Here is a 27,563-nt window from a genome sequence, read left to right as displayed (position 1 = left end):
CAACCTGTTCAATAATGTTAGTGGTCATGTCAATACTGTGGATTTCATGACAAGATGCATTAAGCTGTATTTGCTCTACAGAATTTTTTTAAATACTATAATAGGGCCGAATAAGATACTGTATTACAGAACAGAATTAACTGAAAAAATCTTGACATGTAATATAAGTCTGATTATCTGGACAAACTAGAAAATTATTATATGATAAATAAAAATGGTCACTGATTAATGAAGAGACCACAAGCACAAGTTTAAAAACACGCTAGTTTTATTTGATCAAATCCCCACACAGCAAAGTAAAAAGCGTAGCATTTCCAGGAATCAGGTCAGAGAACACCACATTTTCATGTCTTTACATACCACACTTAGAGAAAATCACCACTTACACACCACACCCCCACCACTTATACACCACATCCCAACCCTCTGGTGAACACGCACTATGGGACAAATGCAGTCTCTACTTTAGAGTTTAGACAATTTAGACAAAGTTTTACCGAACAACAAAAGCTTCATAATGAAAAGTCAAGCAGAGTTTGTTTTCACCATTTCAAAACTACAATGTAAACTTTAAACTATTAACAGTGCAAATTGTCATCTGTCTAAACTGTTCTCTTTTCCGTTCCGTAGTCTATATTGCACACACAAATCTATTTATTATACACACCTGCAGAGCCATACCACTTGCTGACATGCTACAGATCTTTAAAGTGCTAGCTTGAAATTAGATTGGGAGCCAGCCTGCAGAATATTTGGTTTTAAATTCACTACTGAAAACAGGCTAGGACGCATTACGATGCTCAGACTACAAGCCTATAGCAAATTTCTACACCTAGAGACAATGCTGCTGTGATCCCAATTGAAAGAACCCAAGAGAAGAAACCTTAAAAGAACATTCAGTTTGTTCTGTAAATAACAGGAATACATTCTGTGATGTCTGTTCTTGCCTACCCTGTGCTTTTATGCTTGTCCGATATAATTCTGTCACCCTTGATTGTGTTTAGTTAGGTCTAGCTAGACACAGCCTCTGTAAAGTCCTCGGAGACATGCTTGTTATAAAAGGGCTATATAAATAAGCAAACTTATTTAAATAAAGCCCTGAACCTGCCCCACACATTTGTAAGTGCATAGACTTGTTTTAAAGGGGTTTAGACAGTCAAAAATACAGGTATCACGCTTCAGGTCTGTGACCTAGGAGGAATGGAGTGAAAATAATTGACAGAGCAGCACAACGGATGATCGACACCAAACATCACAGAAATTTGTTACCGTTTTAGACGGGAGACATGTTCTGTTTAGCAGTAGTGAAACTGATTTTATTTTAAAACTAAGAACAAAAATCCCAAATATTAAGTCACATACAATATAGTACATGATCAATTCTATAATATCCCAAAATTCAAATAAATGGACTAATCAAACCAACACCACAAACAGGAGGAAAGGGGATGTTAGTACCATAAAAAAAACTCCCTTAACAAAGGCAGCTGAAAAGGGTGACATCTACTTGCTTTAGTTACAATAATTTCCATGAATAGTATAACATGACATTTTTGAAGATGTACGTACAGTAGTTTTATTTCACTGAAAATAATATACTCTCGATTAATATGTACATGAAGTTAAAATCAAAAATATCAGCTTATTATCTGACGTAAGAGAAGGCGGAGATATTGAACTGACCGTGACTAACAAAGATGCAAATCAAATCAAACTGGTTTCTGAGAGGAAAGGTACAGTAGTTAAGGTTTTCCAGGGCTGACAGATAGAGGTAGCTAGCATTGGGACCCAGTCAGGCCCAGAAACCTGAGAAAACACACACACACCGATTACCCTAACCTTCCAGAAATAAAAAAAGAAATATATACATGAATGTACAAACAAATCCATGTACAGGCAGACAATCATACCTATACAAAAACCAGGGGGAGGGGCGGGGTTACCCATGGAATAGCTCATCTAGTGTGCGGTCTTGGATTTAAAAATCTGAGCTGATTTAAACAAAGCCAATAAACTACTTTCATAAAATGTCCGCCTCTTGACAGCCAAACTCACCACAGATACGTGAAATACGCAACACGCCATCTGTCTGCACTGCAAGTAATAGGTCTTAATAATAACAGTGTCTTACGATCGCACTTTTTTGAGAGAACCTGATTGTGTTGTTGTGCCTGGCTAGGCCACAGAACTGTGGCCTAGCCTTGCTCAAGTCAGTACCAGAACCAACTCGCTTTGGCTATTAGTGACTTACGGAACACCCATAGCTATAAAAAATTGAATGTTGACAAGTACAAGGTGTTCTGGTGCCCGTCTCGTTATACGATGTTCAAGATAACATTCAGTGCTGCGGAACACCTGTCAGAGTGCAAACAGTGAGAGGCCTTAAGTAACCATCATGCTTTTGTCATTCTGACTAGGTTACAGTGAACATCAAGGTGCTAAGTATGTCCGTCACATTTAAAGTGAAGAGCGAACTAGGTAGTGATTAAGAAACCGATTGTAAAGTTTTAAACATTCTGTGCAAAAACAGCTAAACACATTTGTGACAAGGTGCCCCTACATTAAACCCACAGTGACGAGTATTGACTGATATATTGAAGAGTAAATATGTGAATACAAGGACGTGTCAAATGAACATTTTGAGACCGTTGTCCGTGATAGTAGTGTTTTTATGCTGATCAAACCTTTTCCATGATGCTTGTGCATTAACACACCATAACATCTGCGTGCTAGAGCAAACTAAGTGACCCATTTCCCAAAGAAAGGCACCAAGGCACTAGCTTCAAAGTAGCTACAAGGCTCTCTTGGTCCATTAAGATTACAACTGGACCTACGCTCACTGCTACAAAAGGTTACTCGAGAAGATCTAAGAAAAACAAAAAAACAAAACAAAACAAAAGCCAAAGTGACGAGTGATCACCCAGAAACGTGAATTAATTCCAATTGCACACTATGCGCAACAATAAATCTCTATAACATAAACCTGGCAAAATAGAGACTTTTAAGTGTAAGTGAGAAGGCGTTTCAAATCAGACAGACTTAAGATGCCTGCACATTAGCTTCGCAGTCAACTCCAACTAATTAACAGCTGACCATAGCTAGCAATTAAAACCTGGTGAAATACAGTTAAGAGATATAGACTTTGGAATAGATGTGAAAGGACTTCTCCACACCAATCTCTCGATATATTTGCATGTGGAACAAAACCCCACATTTAATATTTAGTGTCATTCAGCAACTCTAAATAAGTCAGTCGCAGGCTAAGACCCCATTCTCACGTTTAGGACCGATGGCTACGATCAAGCTTTCTAGAATAATCTCTTGGATCATATTACTCTCGTCACCCTGTTAGACAAACGCACGTCACATTTAAGACCTGCTTCTCTCCAGAACAATCACAGATCATACAGATGTATAAATACAGGAAAGCCCCAAACATACAAAGGTCCTAATGCGTCGCCGTTCTCCATCCCCATCCCTCACTAGAAGGTCAGTCTCTTGGCGGTGATGAACTCTTCCAGGTGGACCTTGCCGCTGCCCATGAGGCCGAAGGCTGGGTACATGGTGCCGGAACAGTCCACCTGCCTCTCGTAAAGGCACCTCATGGTGTCGGCGTCGTAAAAATACACCCGGCCCGCGTCGTAATCCAGGCACACGCCCACACGGCTCGGCATGGGTAGCACGCGGTTGCCGGGGTCGCCGGGTGCTGCGGTTGCCGTGGAGGCGGAGGAGGAGGAGGCAGCCTTGGGGATGAAGAGTTTGCCCATGCCCAGTGTGAGGAGGGTGAAGGGCTGGGAAACCTCGTAGCACGTGTCCTCGCTGCCGCTGTCATGGCCGCTATCATGGTCGTACCTGGTGAGGGGGAAGAGGAAGGTCATGGGGTAGGGTAGAAGAAGGGGGCGATAGGCAGAGATAACTTTGTGACAATTTGAAGCAGCAAAGTTTTTCAAATCTTATGTCAAAGCGAGAGCCGGGTGCAATTCAATCAAGTGTGTAGAGAATAAGTTTAGATGGGGGAGTGTCCACGTTTAAATAAATGCTTGCCATTTTTATAGTGGGAGAGCTACAGTGGCTTAGGAATTAGGTGAACCATTTTGATTTGAGCTAGTTTCAACTCTTACCAATACAAAAACAAAAACATAAATTGACAGACTATTACTATACTGCTAATACTGTGAAGTATGTAGGAGTAAAAAAAAAATCACTGACTGAAAGCTCTCTAGTATTTTTTCCCCTGAAAGAAAGGAAATGTCCGCACACAGTATAATGCTGTCCCGTCCTTTAATTATCCCCTCTGGGACAGCTTTATACTGTGTGTGGACATTTCCTTTCTTTCATTTGAGTCTTTTTTTTGGTCCAGTACCAGTTTTTTTCAAGAATCCTGGGGATGTGCATATTCCACTTTTTCTTTAGTATTTCTCACCCGTCATGCTTTACATTATGCAATTACCATAGAATAAACAATTATTTATATAAATAACGTGTTCCTTGACAGGCTTTGACACGAGCTGATCCAGTGAGAAAGGCAGGCTTTGTCAGTGAGTAAAGCTGTTTACAAGTTAATACTGCCTCTGTTACATCACAGGATTAAGTATGACCCAACCACAATTATCCCTCCAGTGAGATCTTGTGTATCTGTGTGTGCATTGCAGTCAGGCATGTAAACGCATGAACATGTTTTGCACTGTAATTTACTCCTCATTCAGCCAGGGACATAAATAATTAATAAATACAAATAAATAAATCATTTAAAACGATTGCCTCGTATTAGGATACACTATAAGACATGTGTGCCTGGCACTTACTTACCTAGGGCTACTGGTGTCTCTGGGATTGTGAAACCATTCAAGCAGCTTGGAGTCTGACGCGACCCCAACTTTGACTAGGTAGGAGTGAGGTTCCACCCTGAAGGCCCAGTAGTGCCTGCAAAAACACAAGTCTGTCAATTCCACTTTTATGACTGCAGGGTTTTAAAGTTTGATAAGCCCTAACCCTGTGCTTAGTGATTTTCCCACTACAGCGGTGTGACACAAAGTGTCTGTATACAGGTGCTCCGTGTCTGTATGTGTCTGTATACAGGTGCTCTGACCTCCGTGTCTGTATGTGTCTGTAAAGTGTCTGTATACAGGTGCTCTGACCTCCGTGTGGAGGAGTGCAGCTGAAAAGAGAAGGGATCAATAAAGTATCACACTGTTTTAAATAGAGGTGGTGGTAACGGAGAAGGTATGGATATAGACCGCTTAATAATCCCACCAGCGAGAAATAAGCCCTGCAGTTGCTGAATCAGTATTATTTTACATCGACAACGGCTATTATAAGTTTGTACACAAGTTTCGAGAGGTGAAGAGTCATGCCGGTTGCCTGTTATTTTCATAAGGCAGACTATAGACATCAACTTTATGCAAATGTGGAGTGGCCAATGTGACGCGGCATCTCAGGAAGCTAACAAAATGCATTGCAGGCCGCTTGCATAGAAAAATAAAAACGTGAAATGAGGGAACCTGTAAAAAGACACGAAGAATGTTTACCTGGACAGCATGATACACTGCTAAAAGTCTAATGAAGAAGGTGGCCAACAACACGCTTGAGCAAGTGTGTGAATGATGCCTTTGAATACAATAAAGCTCACTACACTGCCTGTGTTGTGCCGTGTTCAAGGTCAGTCTCTGGCATAAAAATGTGCCCGGATTCAACTCTAGATGTTCCGATGACCTACCTCCCCTGAGAGATGACCTACCTCCCCTGAGAGATGCCGGCGTCACCGATAATGTAGTCCAGGCCGATGTAGCTGCCTGTCTGCACTCGGTCCGCAGCCAGGAGGAAGGCCATGCCCGCCACACTCTCCACACCGTCGCGCCGCTTGTTTAGCACCAGGCGCTCTGTACTGAAGCCACACTTGTCGTTGAAGAGGAACCCAAAGGCTGTAGGTGTGGTGACAGGGATGGATGGAGAAAGGATGGACAAAAAGAGGGAAATGACAGAAGACAGAAAGATGGAGACAGGATGAGGAGATTGATAGATTGAAGAAAGCAGAAAACATGGCAGAGTAGAAGAGCAGGTAAGACAATGATCAGAGCAAAATAAATATACATTCAGGAGAAAGAGATTTTATCAGCGCATACAAACCACTCAAGGCAGGGGTTTATTTTCTCTACTGCAGGGTTGCCCAACAGTACGAGTGGATCTAGATCCATCAATCCATCAAGTAAGTAGCTCACCAGAGAAATCCAAAATCCATTATTTTTATTTTTAATGCATAAACTAAATCCCACTCATGTATAGCTAACTCAGTATCTACAGTATTTAACATCATCAAATAAATAATATAATGTTGCAATGTGCTAAATACATACATGTACATGGGGGGGACAAGAGGAAAATAAGTCGATTGTGACTTTGTCTTCTTTTTTGTAATTAGCTCTCATCCTAAAAACGTTTGGGTACCCCTGCTCTACTGGATGTATGGAAATAAGCAAGTCACCAAGGCTGACACAAGAGGGTGCTGTAACACAATCTAAAAAAGAGCTACATGAAAGACCAATTTGCCAACAGCAGTAGATGGAATGACACTGTTTGCTGAAATCCATTACATCATTCCTTACCCAGTCTTATTACTCGCGTGTATCACAACCAATTACAGGCCTCATCTGGATGCGATTAAATTCACTCTATAAATAGTTTATGGGCCAAAGGCCTTGATTAGCATAATATAGAATATGTGTAGGCTGACATAATTATGCCTGTTCAGTGTTCACTCAACCATCCCATGCAATCTGAGGTTTACACGGGGGAAGACCACTTCATTTGCATGCGGCTAGGGAAGTCCTCATAACACCTAGGGCATGATAATGATGATGACTGCATCAGCCTGCCTCTAAAGTGTGAACAGACCACAGTGCTCATTTCAAGTCAATTATTTCAAGTGGCAAAATTACACTGGACCTGTGATGTCTGCTTTGATACTGTGGCTTGATATGATAAGTCAATGCCACTGAATAACATTTCAATGCAATGTGCAATTTAACAATTTCTGTTTATCATGAGACATGTTTGCAAGTGATGGAATCTGATCAAATAAATGAAAAGTTGACAACATAATGAAATTGCCCCCAAAGCAGCTATATTTGAATTTTACACCTGGTAAAGTAATAGGCCTAGTTCTTTATTGTATAGTACATTGTTGGCAATATTGTAATAGTGACTTCAGTGAATGGGCCAGGATCTAAAAATGTGTTTAGGTCTCGACAAGAACAAAACAATCTCCTTGACGACAATGGGTTCAGTACCCATGGGCCCAGCACATGGAATTCATTTTGGCCCGGCAAACGGCCCTGGAAAATGTTGGTCCCATGCCAGCCCAAGAGGGACTGGGAATGATTTTCTTCCTCAAGCAAAGACTCGATATCAGGACTACACGTGTTGTTGTGATGAGCTCATCGTTGACACAGACAGCAGGGTCTCTGGTTGAAGAGTGCAGGCACACGTGCGCCGTGTGAAGCCACATGCTGTGTGTCATGCTGTTCTGTTGTGAGCAGGGAAGTGTGTGTGTGAGCGCCTGCAGGTTTTGACCTCTTCTGCGTTCCGCCGTGGCACCAAAATTCCACCTCGTTACTGACGCACAAGTGAATCCTTCCACTGCCCCTCACACGACCCGCATGAGCACCGGAATGTTAAAGCTCCGCCCACAACGCAAACGACAAGAGCGTAGCCGTATCACATCGCCGAGCGACATGACACGTTTACATAAGAACAACGGAATGCCGTTTCCTGCCATGAGCCATGAGCTAATGTGCATTCTGAGACAATTATGTATTCTGAGAAATGCATCAAATCCTATGGCTCAGACTCCCGACTGACGAGAATAGGAGGACGACGCAATGAAACGCTACATCGAGCAATTATAACAACGCTTATGTACACGTGCAGCTATGCACAATCTTGGCAATCCAGGGCAAGGCGGAACCTGATGATTCGTACTCACTCTATAGAAGAATCAAAGTCATATGGTCCCTTGCAGGGAGTGTTAGGATGACGTCACCATTCCTACGTTGACGTCGTCATTCCTACCATGATGTCATCGATCACTGATGATGTCACGATCCACCTGTGATCCACCTGTGTCTCCACCAAGTGTCTCGGTCATGCCTTCCGATGGCCTCGCTGGTGATGTCATAACACATGTGATGTCATAACACAGATGATGTCATATTCAAGTCTATAAGGGCCTGCTCCTACAGGCCTTGGCCAGTGATTGATAAATTCTCAATTAGGATCATACCAATCTCAAGCAACGTCTGCAACCTGCAACCAACTGTTCCCAAACCCCGAACAGTGCAGCTCCCAGCTTTCAAGCTACCAAGTTCCACAGCACCCCAGCTTCATCAACTACCCGCGATTAGATCCACACTTCTCACTCCGATCCTGACAGTATCAATCACTCGACGCGGCTTACTTGTCACCCCGGGGTTAGACGGACCCTTGCCTTCATCCGCAGGCGCTTCTGGTGGCCTGCCATGGAGGGGGATACTAGGGAATTCGTCGCCGCTTGCCCGGTCTGTGCCCGAAACAAGACTTCGACTAAACCCTCGTCAGGCCTTCTCCGCCCCCTTCCTATACCTCGTCGCCCTTGGTCTCATATGGCCATGGACTTTATAACCGGACTCCCCCCATCCGATGGGAACACCGTCATCTTGACCGTCATTGACCGATTCTCTAAGTGGGCTCATTTTATTCCACTTCCTAAGCTCCCGTCCTCCAAGGAGACAGCGGACCTCTTGGTTTTACATGTGTACCGGGCACATGGCATTCCGTCTGACATTGTGTCCGATCGGGGGCCCCAGTTCATTTCTCAGGTTTGGAAGGCCTTCTGTACGGCTCTTGGCACGACTGTCAGCCTCTCGTCGGGTTATCACCCGCAGACTAATGGCCAAGCCGAGAGGGTCAACCAGGAGTTGGAGACCATGCTGCGTTGCACCACAGCTGCTGACCCCTCCCACTGGAGTGCCCAGTTGCCGTGGGTTGAGTACGCCCACAACACGCACCCCAACGCCTCTTCCGGCATGTCTCCCTTTGAATGCTGCTTCGGTTTTCAGCCGCCCTTGTTCCCCTCCCAGGAGGAGGAGGTTGCGGTGCCTTCCATGCAGACACATTTGCGCCGTTGCCGTCGCACGTGGAAGAGGGCTCGCGCATCGCTATTACGTTCTTCTGCCAAGACGCAAGTCCAGGCTAACCGCCGCCGCACACCGGCCCCAGCCTATGCAGCGGGTCAGAGAGTGTGGCTCTCGTCTCGGAACGTTCCCTTGAAGGTTGAGTCAAGGAAGCTTGCGCCCCGTTTTATCGGGCCCTTTGTTATTGAGCGGGTTGTGAACCCTGCGGCTGTCCGCTTGGTTCTACCTGCTTCTCTCCGTCGCATCAACCATACTTTCCACGTATCCCAGGTCAAGCCGGTCCACTCTAGTCCCTTGTGCCCTCCTGCGGCGGCCCCCCCGCCACCTCGGTTAATCGACGACCACCCTGCCTACACGGTCCGGCGGCTGTTGGACAGGCGACGCAGGGGTCGTGGGTTTGAATACCTGGTGGATTGGGAGGGGTACGGCCCCGAGGAACGCAGTTGGGTTCCCCGCCGGTTCATCCTTGACGCTGCGCTCATTCGGGATTTCCTTGCGGCTGATCGGGCGCCGGGTGACGCCCGTTGAGGGGAGGGTACTGTTAGGATGACGTCACCATTCCTACGTTGACGTCGTCATTCCTACCATGATGTCATCGATCACTGATGATGTCACGATCCACCTGTGATCCACCTGTGTCTCCACCAAGTGTCTCGGTCATGCCTTCCGATGGCCTCGCTGGTGATGTCATAACACATGTGATGTCATAACACAGATGATGTCATATTCAAGTCTATAAGGGCCTGCTCCTACAGGCCTTGGCCAGTGATTGATAAATTCTCAATTAGGATCATACCAATCTCAAGCAACGTCTGCAACCTGCAACCAACTGTTCCCAAACCCCGAACAGTGCAGCTCCCAGCTTTCAAGCTACCAAGTTCCACAGCACCCCAGCTTCATCAACTACCCGCGATTAGATCCACACTTCTCACTCCGATCCTGACAGGGAGGATATGATTTTAACTCGAGTTCAACAGATGGCTTATGATAGGTAATCAGAAACGCTTTAAAAAGAAAGGCTCGAGTCTGTCCGGCAAGCTTAAAGAGTCAACGACAGATGCAGAGCAAACTGCAACTGCAGGGCTCCTCTACAAGCTGTCACAATGCACAAATATCCCCAAAGAAGATACTGTGCTGTGCTGGTTTCAGCTGTCTGAGAGACAGAAGACCTTACACCATGGTGAGAAGCCAGTGGAGGAGATGCTCCTTCATTAACTCTATCATCATGTACACTAGAAGAGAATTCACATTTGAAACAGTGAGGCATCTGTCAGTCGCTAATCTTACTCAAATCTGCCACACTTCTAAATACTCAGACATGCTCTGAGAAGTAGAGGGGATAGAGCAGCTTAAAGACTTCGCCTTGGCCAAAAGAGGCCCAATAACAGGGACTGCTCTGCCAATAGGAGCCTAATGCAGGGCATAATAATGACATTGTGTGGATTAATTAATCAAACTAGCATCAGCAATAATGATATTATTTTAACCTGTGGAGAGATGAGGCATAGTGATCACATATTTACTCTGTTTAACACTTGAATAGATTCATCCACAATGAGGTGCTAATCAGGATTATCAAATGTTTTTACCCTTCCCACTTCTCATCCTGTCTGTAAGTAGTAAGTAGGTAACATGTTGACATGTAGCCTCAGCACCTCACATGCTCATAATCTTAATTAGAGATCAGATGTTGCATTTAAGGAGCCCTTGGCCTTATCTCTATTTACTTGTCATGGGACAACATGCTTATTTAAACCATTAGGTTTGACAGCACGCTCTGCATCTCGTAGGCAGGCTTTAATTCACCACCCCAAATCCTACATGTTATGATGCAGTCATGGGCCGAGCAGTAGCCAGAAAGACAGCTTTAGTTTTCCTGGTTCTAAAGTCAGACTGTGGTTCTAAAGTCAGACTGTTTTAAGTGGTAAAGAGAATGAATAGAGGTATTGAGGCTGAAATGAGTCTTTCTTGCTCCTGCATGGCCCGCCTACAGACCAGAAAGACAGACCAAGGACGACACATGCAAGGATTCGCAGATGATTTAGATTATTTTTGTATTCCAATTTCTTCACTCCCATACCAGCTGCATGGGATGGTTACTGCACCATTCATGTTTCCCCTCTGGCCAACAGAGTAACCTCACTCTTCTCATCATGCTTACCAGGGGCAGGTGGTGTATGGAAGGTGACCTCAGGGCTGTAGGGGCTGAACATGGAGTTCCTGCAGCTTCGGACCCTGAAGGCGTACAGGCTGTCGGGGTCCAGCTCGCAGACTACAGCGCTGGGACCATACACCCTGTCTGTGGCCCGCCACACCCCACTGTCCTCACCATCCTCCTGGGACGGGGACTGGCTAGGGCCCCCTAGTCTGGGGAGAGAGAAAAAGAGAAAGCCCTATGGTTAGTTCATTATGATTTTTCTGTCTGTGGGTCCTCCCACTCTCCTCCTGTGTGTGTGTGTGTGTGTGTGTGCGCACATGCATGCAGACATGCCTGTATGATACCACTCAAGGATAACTGGTAAATAAGCAATATTCCATCATTGTGTGTGTGTGTGTGTGTGTGTGTGTGTGTGTGTGTGTGTGTGTGTGCGTGTGTGTGTGTGCGTACTCACCTGCGGTATTCAAGGATTTGATGATCTGTAGGCAGGTGGTCATCAGACAGCCTCCAGGAGATGGTGGCCTCATTGTAGATTCTGCTACGGGACAGGTCAATCAGAGGCGGGTCTGGAACTGAGAGAAGAGAGACAGGGAAAGAAAGAGGGAATCATCAACTACAGGCAGATTTCACCAATTAGTAAAGACGCGAGTCCATTCACCTCATGTCAGAACTACAAAGGTCCGATTTGAAAAGTAAGGAAAACTGAAGATACTAAATTCATTTTTTTTTTTTACAAATAATTAAACTAACTTGTTCCTGTTCGATCTAAAGTACGATGTGAGAATATGTAAAATAACAACAACACAAAGACAAGCTAAATCAATTGAACTTTGATCATGCCTAACAGGAAAAAGATTTGGAGCACAATATCTTGGATGAATGCAAGTGAAAATGTGCAAGTGTAGCACAGATTAGATTAGCCTGGATCAGGACTATCCTCTTGGGACAATGGACATTGGACAAGATAGTCGTGTATAATGGAGCCTGCTAAGAGGTTCCCACACACACACCCTGCCAGGAAAAGCACTTTGTAAAGCTGTTGTATCCTCTGTCATACTTCCTCTCCCCTCAACCTCTACAGTTCTCTCCATCTCCTCTCCCTCAATCTCCTCTTTCCCCTCTAGAAACAGAATCACATGACCACAACCATGTATGTCCTTGTCCTCTTTCTGTAAGACCCAGACACACTTTGCTCATTTCTCTCTCTCTCCCGCTCTGAAATGTAATTCCCCTTCTTCTCTTCTTGCACGCAGCCCGGCCGCTGCGTGGCCTCGCCCGCAGCTCGGCTGCTGCATGGCGGACATCTTCGCATCACTGATGACATCACTGTCACTGAAGATGTCACAATGCCTATGACATCACTGATGATGTCACAATGCCTATGATGACATCACTGATGTCATAGACATTGTGACATCATCAGTGATGTCATCAGTGACATTATTGACCAAAATCATCTTGTATGACATCACTGATGTTATGACATCACTGATGTCATAGGCATTGTGACATCAGTGGGACAAAAATTGAAATGGACAGATATTGCCCACTTGCTCACTTTTTTTTTATATATAAAAAGGAGGATTTCAATCTTTCTCTCCCTTCTGACAATGCTGACACCCCCCTCCCCTTCCTATTCTCTCTCTACCTCTGGACTGCCAATGCCTCTCCTAAAGCCCTTTTCCCGACACATGCCCCACCCCCTCGCCTACCAGTGTCACCACTATCCTTGACCAGTGTCACCACTATCCCTGACCAGTGTCACCACTATCCCTGAGCAGTGTCACCACTATCCCCGACCTTTTTGAGCTTCCAAATTTACTTTGCTAAATGCATTTTGTGTCCTCTTGTCTGCAGAACCGGATTTAGCTTTAACAACCATATCCATGTGCTAAGAAGAATTTAACCATGGTTGGCATCGCAAATACAGCAAATGTGCAGATTCATATACCCAGAACATACAATTAGAAAACTGGAGACAATTAGATGTACAACACAAAATATGACCTCTCCTTTTCTCCCTTTTCACTTTGCTGTCCCCAGAGCCAGCTTTGCCCCATCACCATATGAGTCATGTTAGTCATGGAGTAGATTTAGACTGGAGCTCTCTTTGAAAAGGTATTAGTGTTCACGGATTGTACTGACATACAAGCTGCAGCTCTGCCCACAAGTGCAGCTGTTGCACCAGTTCAGCTGCCCGAGAACATCACAACACACTGGACTGGGATCAGTAATGTCTGCATTGCAACTCTACTCCTGTTGAGGCGTTAGATATGAAGTCAATCCATTTAGAAGATATTCATATGGAAAAACACATTCATGAAGACAAAGTTCAATTTTTTATATATATATATATATATATATATATATATATATATATATGTATATATATCCAGCCTGAGTTGTTCTTAACCGCTCTACTCTACCTAGAAGAATTACACCTCCATTAATCCTACCTTTGCTTCTGGTTAGGTGAGTAGCAACAACCAGGAATGTAATTAGACAAGCGGGCACACTCCCATCACGCTTTACAAGACGGTGAAGCACAAGATGGCAGTCTTTAGAAAAGCCCACTAGTTGCTGTGCTAACTTCTGTAGCAACCAGACAGATGGCACATTTTTTGTTTGCCTTTTTGCATATTTTTTTAAAACCCCACAATGAAATGAGGGGGAGGGGCACTGGGCCCTGGGCAGGCCATCTGTAACGCACAATACCTTTGACACCATTCTGGCAACGGCACCGACCGGCCTGAGATGGGGCGCGACACAATGTTTCTTTACTTATTTGATTTGGCAAAAATTATACTCATCTGCCCAACCGGGGGCACTACATAATTTGATCACGCATGCATGTATCGCGCAATCTCTCAGGCATCACTGATTCGATTTGGACACAACTTGGGGCGATGCATCTCAATGCTGCCTTTCAGCTTTCAATATTACACTCACTGGCACAAGGGGGGAGACTAGACTACAATTACAGCTCTAAACAAGGAGACACATTTGTTCCCGATTGGCCCAGACGAGGACGCCATCATTTGCGTGGGATGACATATTTAGTAGAACACACAATACAAGAACATTTGTAGACAGTGTCTCCATTATCCCCGAGAAGAGCATACGCACACCACAGGTAGTATTATTCTATTACAGGGTTCACTGGTGTCCTGGTAGCCCTGGATGCTGCAGAAAGGGCCACACAGGGCAGCCAGCCAAGCAGCGCAGCAGGCAGCCGTCCTGAGAGTTCAGCTCTTCTGAGACAGAAACAGGCCTATTGATCACATACAGGCCACTGCCAGACAGACCAAGGCCCAAGTTACCCTACAGGGAGCTGCTTTCTCTTGAGCCACGTATTCAGTCCACTGTGCTGTTCACAAACGTGACAGGACCCGGCTCTCAACTGCTATATTTCTCCCTGTATTTCCATTTTGTCCTGTCAAATAGACTTTCTCCTCTACTGCAATATCTGTGATGGGAGGTTCATTAAAAAAACATTCAAATGGATTAAATGATATTGGACAGGGTGACTTCAAAGTTGACCATCAATGGAAACCGAAGAAAACAGCACTGTGTGCTCTCAGCGGCCTGACCCTGTTAGCTTGGAAAAACCTCAGACACACGAGAGGAAACTTCCATTTGAAATAGACGCCACAGTCAAGTTAGGCTGCACAACACAGGCCTTTACAGCCTCTTGAGAAGCAGGGCATGGGGTCACCACCCAGAGAAGGGCCAATCTGGGGTTGGCATGGCGGAACACAAATACAGCCTTATCTAAGACATGCCTCAGAGACATGGGCAGCTTCATGGACATCGAGGAACACACTTAGAGCTGTGTGCACCAACAAGATGGCTGGCACCGACAGTGGGATATTATTTGATTTAAGTCGAGTGTTTCAGTGACACTTGAGCAGGATACAAGCCATAATCTTCAATGATAAATGATTGAGATAATTATCTAGCTAACCATTATCTCAGTTTTCTTTAGATAAGTCTTAGAGCTACAGTATATCTCAGTTGAGCACCTATAAACCTAAGAACTTCACTGCATTTTTTCTTAATCCACAAACCTCTCTGATCGCAACATAATTTTACAAGTCTAGACGCAGATTAAATTGGCCTCGTTCTAGACTGAAAAAAGTGTCCATAGAGGTTCTCCAAGCAGCACCCTCCCAACTAAACACCAATGTCTTTACAGCTTATAAGACTGCCACACATTTGGGTTTTATGCGTTTACGATGACTCAGTTCATCAGTCTTTCACTCCTGAGGAAAGACTGCTGCATCATCTGCCTAGACATCAATTCAATTACTGCAGTAGATGGAGGCGCCTATAGCTGTCCTCTTGAGCTGAGACAGAGGACCATTACCTCCTGCAGGCCACTTAGATTAAATACATGCATCAATATGACTGTCTGGCACGCAGTGCAGCATACAGCACTTCCTATAAACCTCTGAACTGGGTTAAAAAAAGGGGGGGGGAGGGTGTGGTAGTCATCGTTTTGCTGCTGCTTTGTCCATCTCTGAAAAAAGATATAGTGTTATTATCAAAAAAGACCTAGCATAGACAATATGAATGGATACCCAACTTGGGAATGTGAACGTTAATGCCAGATTATTTTCCTTTTAATGTGTTTTTCCTTTTCAGTCTGCACTGAAGATTTATCGTACTTCTATCTCCAATAGCTAGAAACATAATCTGGGATGTCGCACAATGTAGCAACTCCAGAGAGAATGTAGAAAACACTTAAAAACTGAATGCTATTCCCACGTCTCAGTGGATCCCTTTCCTTTTTCACATTATAGCCTTGCATCAATAGCCAAACCAGGTATCAATTTCACCCATTTTCAAAGTCTGAGACTGTGGGCCTCCCCTCAGACAAAGCTTGCGGGACAAACACCCTCCCCCCCTCCCCCTTTAGTTTACTTGCTTACCGTAGCTTCGCTAAATTCCTGGATGCCTATGGGATCATGATTATGTTATTTGATCCCATAGCATGCCATAGACACTGAACAATTGAGACACGATAGCCTGCTATTGCCGTTTGGCATACCTCTTTCTGTCTGAAGGCATTTATTAGTTTCCGACCCTGGGAAAGTGGGAAAAAATACAATTCTCCAAAACTACTGTTTAACCAAATCACATATGTTTTGGCTATTCTATGCGATCTTCTTTTGAGAACTAATGTAATCTTTTTTCACTTCCATCAGGATTCACTGAGCCTGAAACCGTTTTGGACTTTGGAGCCCACACACACGTTTTCTCCATCTGTAAATTGGGTCACAAGGGAATGGCGCAAACATTTCACATTTGTCTTAGTCAAACTGTCCAAACGTATAGATCCAGCCAGCTGTAGCCTTTGAGATCAACCTCACATCACTGACTCAACATCATTAATGTAACAGGATGGTTCCCCATTGTTAACTGAATAGCCTTGTTTGTAGTCGGCAACGCTAATCCATCACTGAACAACTGTCACTTGTTTAGTCGCAGAGAAGTTGGCTCTAAGCCAATGTGAATTCAGCCTTGTGAAGACGGTCAGGAGACGTCTATTCCCATAACAATCCCAATTCACTTTTTAAATGCCGAGGTCTGGAAAATGACACAGCCGCCACTCAAAACCAAAGTACAGAGTTTGTCTCTTCTTGACGCTGGTTTACTGGCTGATCTCACTTTGCGTTCACGTCAGCTTTGACCTTGGGACTCAGCCTGCCTCAAAACTCTGGTTAAGTACAACCAAAAGACTGTCACAACTAACTGTCACTCTCTGCAACACAATGTCATTGATTCAATAGTACTCTCCCTCCCAGTCACTCGCTTATACAATGTTGTCAGATTAGATGGACAGCCCAAAGGCCCATAAACAAGCCTCTGCCACGTGGTGCAGCAAATGTCCGTCACGCAACTCTCACTTCCCCCCCACACAGATAATCAATGGATGAAACTGGATTGAGCCTGTGAAGAGCCAGAGACCAGCACAGCATCTGTGTCAGGAGGAAGCTGAAACACAGAGTGACATGTGCCAGCTCCAGCTGGACAACAATAAAAGCTACCAACAGCAGAGCGACCAGCAGAACGTGTCCCTCACTACAAGATCATCACTTTTCATATTTAGCTTATGGTCAACCAAAAAGGCCCATTGGTCCTGCATGGTTTTTGAAGAACCTCTCCATATGTAGGCCGACCATCATTTCAAAATAAGAAAAAAGTGCAGCTGGTTTCGACATAGCAATGTGTTTAAACAGCAGTAAATTGTTGCCCCTTTAAATCATAACCAACCATCAATCACTGGCAAATCTTGATTCACATAGACGAGACCTACTGCACTTCAGAACAAAAGCCATTTGACATAGACGCTGATATTTACATAGATGCTGATATTGCTTTTGACTGATTTTTTTAGTGCCCCCTCATTGATTAATTACACCTTCCTGATTTTGCGTTTTTTTTTTAAAACCTGCTCCGTTATTTGTGGACTTTTGGCCTCTGGTCTTAGCAAAGCTTATTGATTATGTGTTTGCATCTTTGTTATGTCTTTGGTAAAAGATTTGAACCTACCAAGTATTGTACAGTCGTTTTGTTTTTGTTTTTTTATCTGCAATGCTTACATTTGTTGTGCGGCTTTCTTTGAGTTTTTTCTACTTAAATGGACTGCCAGGTCAAATTAATATTAAATATAAAAAAAAACAAATAGCTATTTTGTTGTCCAGCACTTGACAAGTTGAGTGGATAGGTGCCAGAACTTTTTTCCTCTTCCTAATCCGGACAGTCCACAGTATTTACAACATGCAATGATAGAAGTACTTAGTCTGTCCTCGTGTCTGCTACCTGAACAGGCTCATACAGAATGAGCAGTTTGCACATCAGTGGACCAGGAAAACGCCTCAGAAAACATCTCTAAAATCCAGTGTGAGCATATCCAGGGTTGTAACCTGCTTATCCAATTTAGCAGCCCATAGATAGTCTAAGCACACCACAGTGCACATGGCACTTCATGTGATGACACACACACACACACACACACACAGCTGATTCTGACCACACTGTGTTTTAAAGAATGACTTCACTTGGTAAGCCAACAATATGAAATGTCAGTCTTATAATGATGGCCATGTTTTATCGTGGTCAAGAGGACACGAGAACAAAGAGCAACTTTATCTTCAGAAATGAATAGAAGCAGAGAACGTCACCATATTTTCCTGACTTCAATTGATGGTGGTGTTTTCCAGTCTTGGAAAAAGCTTGTGGTCCAGCTCTCGCTGCAGCTTGTCCTTTAGCACAAAGTCTCTGAGACGTATGCTGTGACAACGGGGCACTGGGAGCAGGACCTCAAACTGTTCGTGACCTCTGGAACTCCTAACAGTCTGCTCCACAAAGCATAAAGCCGTTTCCAGCCGAGAAGTGACTTTTATCCAGTTTGACCTTCCAGTGTCAAGTGCCAAGCATGGAAACTCTTTTTTGTGTGGCTCAATCCACAACTTAATTCTGAAATGCAATTTGCTTTCAATCACATTCCGCATGGGCTTTCATGGTAAATGGACATGGCATTTATATGGCACTTTTTATTCAAAGCGCTTTACAATATGCCTACAATCACCCATTCAGGCACACATTCTTTCATACACTGATGGCGGATTGGTGGCAAGCTACCACACCATCGGGAGCAATCTGAGGTTCAGCATCTTCCCCAAGGACACTTCCACATGCAGACTGGAGGAGCCGGGGATCGAACCACCGACCTCTTTTATCCAAAGCGATTAGTGGACAACCCGCTATACAGTACCTCCTGAGTCCCAGCTGCCCCATCATCATCATCAACCTTTATTTTACCAGGCAAGTTAGTTAAGAACAAATTCTTATTTACAATAACGACCTGGCATTTCATCCCTACATCAGATAGCATGCCTATAAACGTCTGTGTAACTTAACTATGCCACCTAGGAAAATGAAAGCATTGATTCAATTCAAATGTTAGTACTCCCCTCCTTATGCATGCACATGTGTGAAAGACCATGTTTTTGTTTTTTTTCCGCACAAGGCACAATTCCCTATTTAATTGAAATGAACGGGTTGTACCTCCACCGAAGCACATCTCTTTGAGCAGGGTCTCCTCTTTGGAAGTGTCCAGCGCAAACTCATCAAAACAGGGGTCGGCCGAAGGGTGGAAGGTCCTCAGCGACTCTGAGGCCTTGGAGATCCTGAAGACAGACAGACGAGACACAGAATGAGGCCATTTTCACCAGAGGTGGATCTTGGTTGGTGAACAGTAGCCTAAGCTCTGCATTTACAAATACCAAGGGCACTGAAATGGGCAGTTTCACTGCAGACATACTCAAAACTGTTTTACATGATATCAAAACACAAATAGCTCTGGTCGCTTCAGCTTATTTTATTTATTTATTTTTCATAGGGACAGTGAAGCATTAATGAACATTTGCATGTAAATGTGCCTGATTGTAGCCTTAGCTACATTGTAGCCTTAGCTTAGTTAAACACCAAGGGGCAAATGATAGCCATGTTGTTGTTGAAATGGAACTTGCAGAATAACAGGAGGCACAAAATGGCAGGATGAGTCATTGAGATCAAAGGGAATTGTACTATAAAAGCCAAGACTTGATGTCTATTGGAGGAAAGAAAAGTGCACGGGGAACACAGCAACATGTTCTCCAAAGTGAAAATGTTCCATGAATATCTCAAGCTGCTAATGGAGATCAATTAACTGTCTTAGAGCAAAAGACTCTGGCGTCCCGAGCGTTAATGGACACTGGCGTGAGTCTGTTCTTAACTGCCCCGTAGACTTCTGCTTAGCCTCTGGACTCGTGGCTCTGTAGGTTTAAAACCCTGCCACCCTCCAGTCAGCCCTCATCAGACTGAAGCCCTCAACACTAAAATAACAAACAGACTAAACTCCACTAATGAAAACCACTGGGAACTAGGAAGGGAATGGTGATATGCAGCAAATAGAAACTAGTCATTACATACCTTACTGACATTTCAGAGTGAGTGATTGTGCACTCTGTTACATAGGGATAAGTAACTTTTGGGAATTTATTTGATTTGTTAATCATTATTGAACTGAAGGAACTAATTTGACAGCACTGCAGTTTAAACTTTACAGCCATGATTTTAGTGAATGAAGGCCTTAAGAATTACTGCCAGACTTGGTCAGTTCCCTTACATTCTGTTGAAGAATTACTTCAGTGTGCTGCAGTGCTCTGCTGACTACAGTTTCTGATGATGCCAACGTTTTCAGTCGTATAACAAGAATATTTCTGCTTCACAGACTCCTCAGCTTAATTAATACTGTGCTGTGTTTTACACTCATAAGCACTTCAGTACTATCTTCATAGTGATACTTCACATGGGGAGAATGAGCTAATTTTAGCTGCACATATCCTTATAAGGTTGTTCCAAGTCAGCCACTATAGGTGCTAGCTGTGCTGTCCCAGTTAATAAAATTGCTTTTATTTTTGCCTCTTGTTCATTTCAACATCCTACTTCTAACATGAAATGAAGCGGGATAGTGAAGATGATACTTTTTATCTCCTCTAGGTTGTATCTAGGTGTCATTAACGAGTCTGAATGAGGGTCCTTAGGGTGCTGCTGTGAACAGGGATTTCGAGGTTCAAGGCCCCCATGTCAGCAAGTATCCAGCGATACTACTGAAGAGTCCCTGAGCAAGGCAGTAAATCTCTCTACCAGCGGTGCCGCTCTGTAGCCGACCCTGCACTCTGACCTCACTGTGGCAGGGGGTAAACGGAACGAGGATATAAGTATCTCGCCATTACAGCTCTAGAGGTGCAGCGTATTCCAGGAGCAGGCAATGTCAGAGGTCGACTGCTGCGAATGGAGTGGAGTGGACAGCGCTGCAAAAGTGAAATAATGCTTCAGCATTTCCTTTCCTAATACATCACTCTTCCCCAGTACACACTTTACCTGGTGTGCAGCTGCTTGGCAGTCTGGACGAAGCAGGACTGGTCGGTCTCTTTCAGCACCTCCTGAGCATAACCCACAAGACCGCTGTTCTCCAGCATGCCCTGGTACTCCTCCACCTGGGATTAAAGTAAATAAATAAATAAAATTATCACTTATTTAGGTTTTTGTTTTCAGCTATTTTAAATTACCTTGACTTAAAAAGGAGGCTTCATATTCATTCTCGCTCTCCCCCTCTCTCTGATAAGGCTCGTCTCCATCTCTAGCCTCCGAGTATGAGTGTCAGTCCACACCCCTTGCCCTTCCCTGCCACATCTATGGGCTTGTATCTACTATGTACAGTCTATTCTATGTTCATTCAACTGTCCGACATTTCAAAAGGCACTTTCTTTTCGTTTTCCTAGCCTAATAAAATCAAATAAAACAAAGCAGTTCACAGGACTGGTAGAATGTGATTTACTAATTCATCCCACTACTTTTTTAAATATATCTCATCGGGTACATGAGAGGATCGTTTTGGAAGCACCTGTTCAGTGGAGAGATAAACAGAATATTGATTGTAGGTGTTCATTTCATTCATCATTTGGGATCAGCCTAGTCAGAGCAACACGTATTCCCTCATGGATGACACTGTGCAAATCCAGTCTAATCCAGACTAATCCAGGCCTGTACCTGGCCCTTGAGTTGGTCCAGGCGTCGGTTGCGGGACTGTTCGATGGACCTCAGCATCTCCGTCTTCCTCTCCTGCAGCGTCTCAAACAGACGCTCAAAATGCTCGTTGGCATGACGCTCTGCCAGCTGGCCGTTTTCCTGTAAGGGAGCAGTGAGGCAAGGTTAACGGTTGCACATTTTATTTGATAATGCCGTTGATCATTTTTACATCCTCTCAAAAGAATAGAGAGGGCAGTTCATACTGAAATATAGTTACAGTACTATGTATGTGCGGTCACATGAAACTTTGTCACAGTGAGGGATCATTCAAAGGTCTAAACCAATGGAATATGAGGCAGGGATGGAGAGGCAGTATTTGATTGGAGGGGAGCAGAGGAGAGGGCCTTGTTTAAAAATCAAATGCTTTATTATTATTAATAATAATAGGTTGGAATATTTCATTAATTTAGCCTACCAGTGCAGCATGATATCACCATTAAAGAGCCACTGTTTTCCAGACAGTGAAAGCGCATTAGGGTTATGGGGAAATGGCTCCCAAGTAGCGACTGAAACCCAGACACACAGAAGGGGAACTAGTATGCAAATCCTGTGTTTCGCTGTTTGTGTGGTTTGCATAGTGTCTGTTTAAATTACCTTCCTCATACATTGACAGAGAACATGTTTTTAAACTTATCATTTAGAGGAGGCTAAGGCTATATTTGCCAATTAAGAAATACTTTTTTTACTCGATTACAAGAATCACAACACATGGGTCTTTTTTGCTTTCTAACCCAACCAGACAAGTTGAACCCTTTTGAAAATGAAATAAAAGGGACCTTTAAGTGTGATTTACCATTTTATGTCAACCTTTTTTCTCCAGAGTTAACAGAAGATTTTGACGATTTTCAACCAGCTTTGTATCATTGCAATGTCTGTAGTTATTATGCAAATGAACCATGTTCCCCTTTCCTCCATGTGGCCTGCACCAACAGCTCCCTGCTCATTTGCATATATCCTATCCACATTGAAGTGAGGAGGGGAAAGCCATCTAAAAGGGGGACTTTGGGTCAAGAATGGTGCAAGGGAATGCAGCTGGGGAAAGGAGCTAAATCTGTAATAAGTGGTTTCACCTAAACCAGTTATTTTGGTTCTTGATTGATGGTTACGGCCGGGAGTGCGGGCTGAATACAAAAGCATCATTTTATCCTTTGGGTTCAAATACAATCAGGAAAGAGACAACATGGTTCAAGGGAAGCTAAGCCCCCAGAATTCTGGTAGACCCGCCTCTTCTTGGGATTTAAAAAAATGCAAATCAAAGTCTCAACATGGGCGTCAGCTGGGGAGCGGGGATTAGACTCACTCTGGGTGGGTAAAGGGGTTCTTGGTGATGTCATCGGAACCGAAGATTAGCCTATTAAGCAGACCCAACTGCAAAAGTAGGTTTCAACCCCTAGAGGGCACTCTCACTGCATGAAAATTATAGTGGAGAATTCGAAACAGGTTACTCTCAAATGTGGAGATTTTGCCCAGAAACCTACTCAAAAGCCATATTCACCTTATGCTGCCACGTCCACTTTTTCTCTTCCGTGTAAGACGCAATTGTATTTGTTCTTCCGGTTCAGCGTTAGCCGGCCGATAAACATCGATAAACTGTAAACTATGAATGAAGTTTGGCAACATTCAGCAGCTACACTGCGGTCAACTTCAGACATGCTCATAGCGTTACTGCTGCGAGGAGCCGATGGCTGTACCCGGTCGGCATTTAACGTTAGTTACAAAAGCACGTTGGTAGTGTTTTCTCACTGCCAGTAGTCTACAGTAGGGGTTGACAGATATTAGCTAGTCCGACCGGCAGCGATCCTCACTGCTCGTAAAATTTTTCCAGATAGGCGTTATTCTGATAAACTGGTCACATATTTGGAACGTTATGTTCTCATCCGAAAAAATATAAAAACTTTAAACGGTTTGTTTTTTTGCTAGAAAACTGCTTTTTGGCAAGTCTAAAAATTATGAAAGTGGGAGTAATCTACTTCCGGGTCTAAAACCGGGGGGGGGGGGGGGCATGCTGTGCAGGGGTTTGTGAGGGTGGGGGCGGGGCATGCTGTGCAGGGGTGTGGGAGTGCAGGGAAGATGTTGGCACTGCAGCAGCATGAGTCAGCGCACTCTTACCTCAGTCTGATTGATGAGCAGCTCCAGATCAGTAATCTGAGTCCTGACCTGGTCCTCTTTGCTGATGAGGTAATGGATACTCTTGGCCAGCTTCTCCTGGTGAGAGAGAAGAGCACAGGCAAAGGGGAGTGGGTGTCATAATGTCTATAAACAACGATCCATGTATGCACACACACGGCGCTGAGATTAGGGATGGGCGTGGGCGATGTGACTGAAATTAATATCATAACTATAAGGAATCATAAGTATATTGATATAAATCACAACATGCAGAAGAATCACGTTCAATATTAATATAATATCAATGTACTGAATGGTAATGTTGGATGTGATGTCAAACAACACTGATATTTTCAAATATCCCTAATTTGTTTCCTAATCTTATTAAAATAAAATTTGCTTGTCATCATCAATTTAGACAGAAGCTCACAAGATTCAAAAATCGCCATATTGTCACAGCCCGAATTGAGATGGTGACAAACATGGTGTTGCGGCATTTGTGGGAGGCAAAACATACTCGACTACTAAATACAATAGATCTTAACCAAAATTCACAACTGCTCTGAAACCCAAGTTACTTTGTGTTTTACTATGAGTTCTAACCATGTGCAGAACATCCAATACGGCCTGACCACCCGAGAGCTGCTTTCAGTAGGGGCAGGGGCAAGCAAAACACTAATGAGGGTTTCCAACTTCCAAGCATGGAAGTTGGAAACCCTCATTAGTGTTTTGCTTGCACCTGCATTTAGCCTGCCTTTTCTACACAAAACGGCCCCCATGAAAACGTCTATAACACACTGAGTTTAAAAGGGCCACTTCACCACTTTTCAACCAGCTTTGTATCAGTACAGTGTGGGCAGCAGTAGATACAGAGGAACAATGTTTCACTTCCCTCCACATTTCCTGCACCGAGAACTCCCCGTTCATCTGCCAGCAGAAACTCCGCCCACCAGCTGGTTCGGCCTTTTAAGGCTCCTTAAAAGCTCTCAATCCCATTCTCCATGGATGCAGGCATCCAAAAATGAATAAGTGCAATCTGTAGTTTGAATAACAGCCGAGATCTGTTCTACTTCCTAGATCCAGTGACATCGCTGGTTCTCGGAAGTAGAGCAGATCCAGAAAGCCGCGCCCCAGAGACAGAGAGAGCATTGAAAACAACTGTAGTTGTGTTTCACACTATATCACGGTTTCAGATAGATGGCGATAAGGTTCAAAAGTGGTGAATAACTCCTTCAAGGGCACACGCGTACACACACACACACACACACACACACACACACACACACACACACACACACACACACACACACAGGTGGTGTTGAACGATGAGGTTGAAACCTAAACTACTTCCTGACTGACGTGACGAAGAGTTCAGGACATCCAATATGGCCTCAAACAATCAGAGGACAACACACACAAACTTATAGGGAACAAATGATCTCATTAAATATTAAGAACATTGGAGTCTGTGTCCACATGGAGCAGCCGGTCAGATTTCAGCCAGACTTGGCTGGACAGCCTGTCCTCCAGCTTACTGGGTTGGCTTGTTCGTGCCCATCAACCGATACAATTACTATTTTGACACATTTCGCATCAACCCAACACCTCTTCAGGTTAACAAGGTGGAAGGTATCTTTGATTGACTGGTCTTGCATAGTTCACGGGAACCAATCAGACTGACGCAAAGCACACAAAGCCCCACCCATCTCTGGCTCCTCACAGGCCCGAAACCAAAACACTCAAACCGATTGAAAATAATTCAGTTTACTGTGGAAGAAAATTCAACATGTATTGTATTGACAGCTGAACTGGGGGGTCACCTCAGGGAATGTAAGGTCACCTCACTGTAACCCGTGTGCCATAACTTAGACCTTGTTGTCAGAGTGGCTCCTGGATGTCTCTGAAACATCTATGGAAGCCCTAACTTAAGACATAACATGTGTTGCTTTTACTCTACTTTGGTGACCCGTTTTTAATATCAGCACGTTATGTACGTCCTTGGGAAGATGCATGCAAGACTGGTTCAATCTCTTCCTCTTTTAAGAAGTGTAAGCAGCCTCCTGCTATGTACTGTACATCTCTTCCTCTCACGAGACTCCTTTTAATAAATATATGAGTAAGACAAACCTCGGACTCCGGAACATTTCTTCAACAGTTACTAAGCGACAAAGTCTTTTGACCACGTGAGGCCAATTAGCGATAGCCTGGTTTGCTAGCCTAGTTTTCAGCATCTAAACAAAGGTGGAGAAGTTGATATCCACGCTCTGGCACACGCCAGCCATGAATATTACAGCAGGAGATGACAGATTGAGGAGCCAGGTCAGCGGGAGGTGTAACAGAGTAAAGCAGTTCCATCATGAGCGTTTTGTGTTCCAGAGTGGGCTTGACTGATACGGTTTGCACATATCGGCCAGCCATGTCGTCCACTGCCGATACACAGGTTTCTCGCAGACCAGAGAATAACCATAAAAATGAATCTCCTTGCGCCTTATTTATGAATTTTGTCGTTCTGTTTTTATCTGAATTATTCATTTAAGGCCTAATATCTTCCCTACAATTGAACAGGTGGGGAGGGTCACCCTGCCACCGCTGACCCACTGAAAATAATTTGATGGGAAATATCAAATCAAAGTGCTGTTTCAGAGGCTCTTGCTTCCTGGTGAGAATAAAATTATCCTTGTAACTCTGTAGCACAAAACAGCAAAATTTAAAGATACTAAATATCAGTAGAAAATATTGGCTACTCGGAACGTCAAAATATCAGCAGTATGTAAACTGCTCAGTCTTTTTCAAGGCCCTGCTTTGCGTGGCCACATTTCTCCATTTGACGACCTTGTTAATAGAACTCTGTGGAATTGTATGCGAGGTCAGTGTAATCCTTGCATCATGCGTCAGTAATTAGCGCGTTGCACTCTTAAATTCTTCATGCATCACCACACCGATTATGCTACACCAAAACAAATTCCTCCCTGTTTATTAGACACTTAAATAGTTTACACGGTATTTACTCCCCACCTCAACACACGTGCCCAAACCATCTGTTCCAAAAGAGTTAACAGAGTTTCTGTGAGGTACCTTCAGGATCTTGTAGGCACTGCTCATGGAAGTGACTTTGTGGTTAGCGTGGGATCCTCCCAGCTTGCAGAGGTGACAGACGGGTCGCTTGCAGACCTCACAGTACATGTTCACCTTCTCCATCTCGTGCTCTGGACACATCAGCACCTGCAAGCCAAACGCATGGTTACACATAACAGGGATATTTCAACAGAGCACAGTGTTCAAGAAGCAGCTCATGATGGGGCCAACAGGAAGATGATTCATAGTTTAAAAGCATGGACAGCTCTCTGAGTCTGAACCATTTCCCAAGGCCTCTTAAAATAGAAGATAACGTCACACAAAAAGCCAAGATAAGAATGATACATTTTAAATACAATAAGCAATTCAATACGCTCAATGAGTCATCAGATACATTCAGATTGATGCTGGTA

The 27,563-nt window shown here is 44.0% G+C and overlaps 1 protein-coding gene across 2 annotated transcripts in view; it reads right to left on the bottom strand.

Annotated features, from left to right (window-relative positions):
- Positions 1–348: 348 nt before the first annotated feature.
- The window catches only part of trim36 (tripartite motif containing 36), a 37,110-nt gene continuing 9,895 nt past the window's right edge, over positions 349–27,563 (bottom strand). For both annotated transcript variants that reach the window (XM_083644501.1, XM_083644500.1), the window contains 10 exons: positions 27,151–27,297; positions 24,076–24,171; positions 21,928–22,065; positions 21,259–21,374; positions 19,399–19,520; positions 11,780–11,897; positions 11,329–11,534; positions 5,738–5,921; positions 4,810–4,923; positions 349–3,852 (listed from right to left, as the gene is read on the bottom strand). In XM_083644501.1, coding sequence (XP_083500627.1) covers positions 3,483–3,852; positions 4,810–4,923; positions 5,738–5,921; positions 11,329–11,534; positions 11,780–11,897; positions 19,399–19,520; positions 21,259–21,374; positions 21,928–22,065; positions 24,076–24,171; positions 27,151–27,297 — 1,611 coding nt within the window. In that variant the 3' untranslated portion in view covers positions 349–3,482. The remainder of the gene's footprint in view (positions 3,853–4,809; positions 4,924–5,737; positions 5,922–11,328; positions 11,535–11,779; positions 11,898–19,398; positions 19,521–21,258; positions 21,375–21,927; positions 22,066–24,075; positions 24,172–27,150; positions 27,298–27,563) is intronic.

This window comes from Poromitra crassiceps (genome assembly GCF_964638095.1).
Source record: "Poromitra crassiceps genome assembly, chromosome: 10".
Taxonomy (NCBI): Eukaryota; Metazoa; Chordata; class Actinopteri; order Beryciformes; family Melamphaidae; genus Poromitra; species Poromitra crassiceps.
The sequence above is the reverse complement of the archived record's forward strand: the minus strand, read 5'-3'. Positions and strand labels throughout refer to the sequence as shown.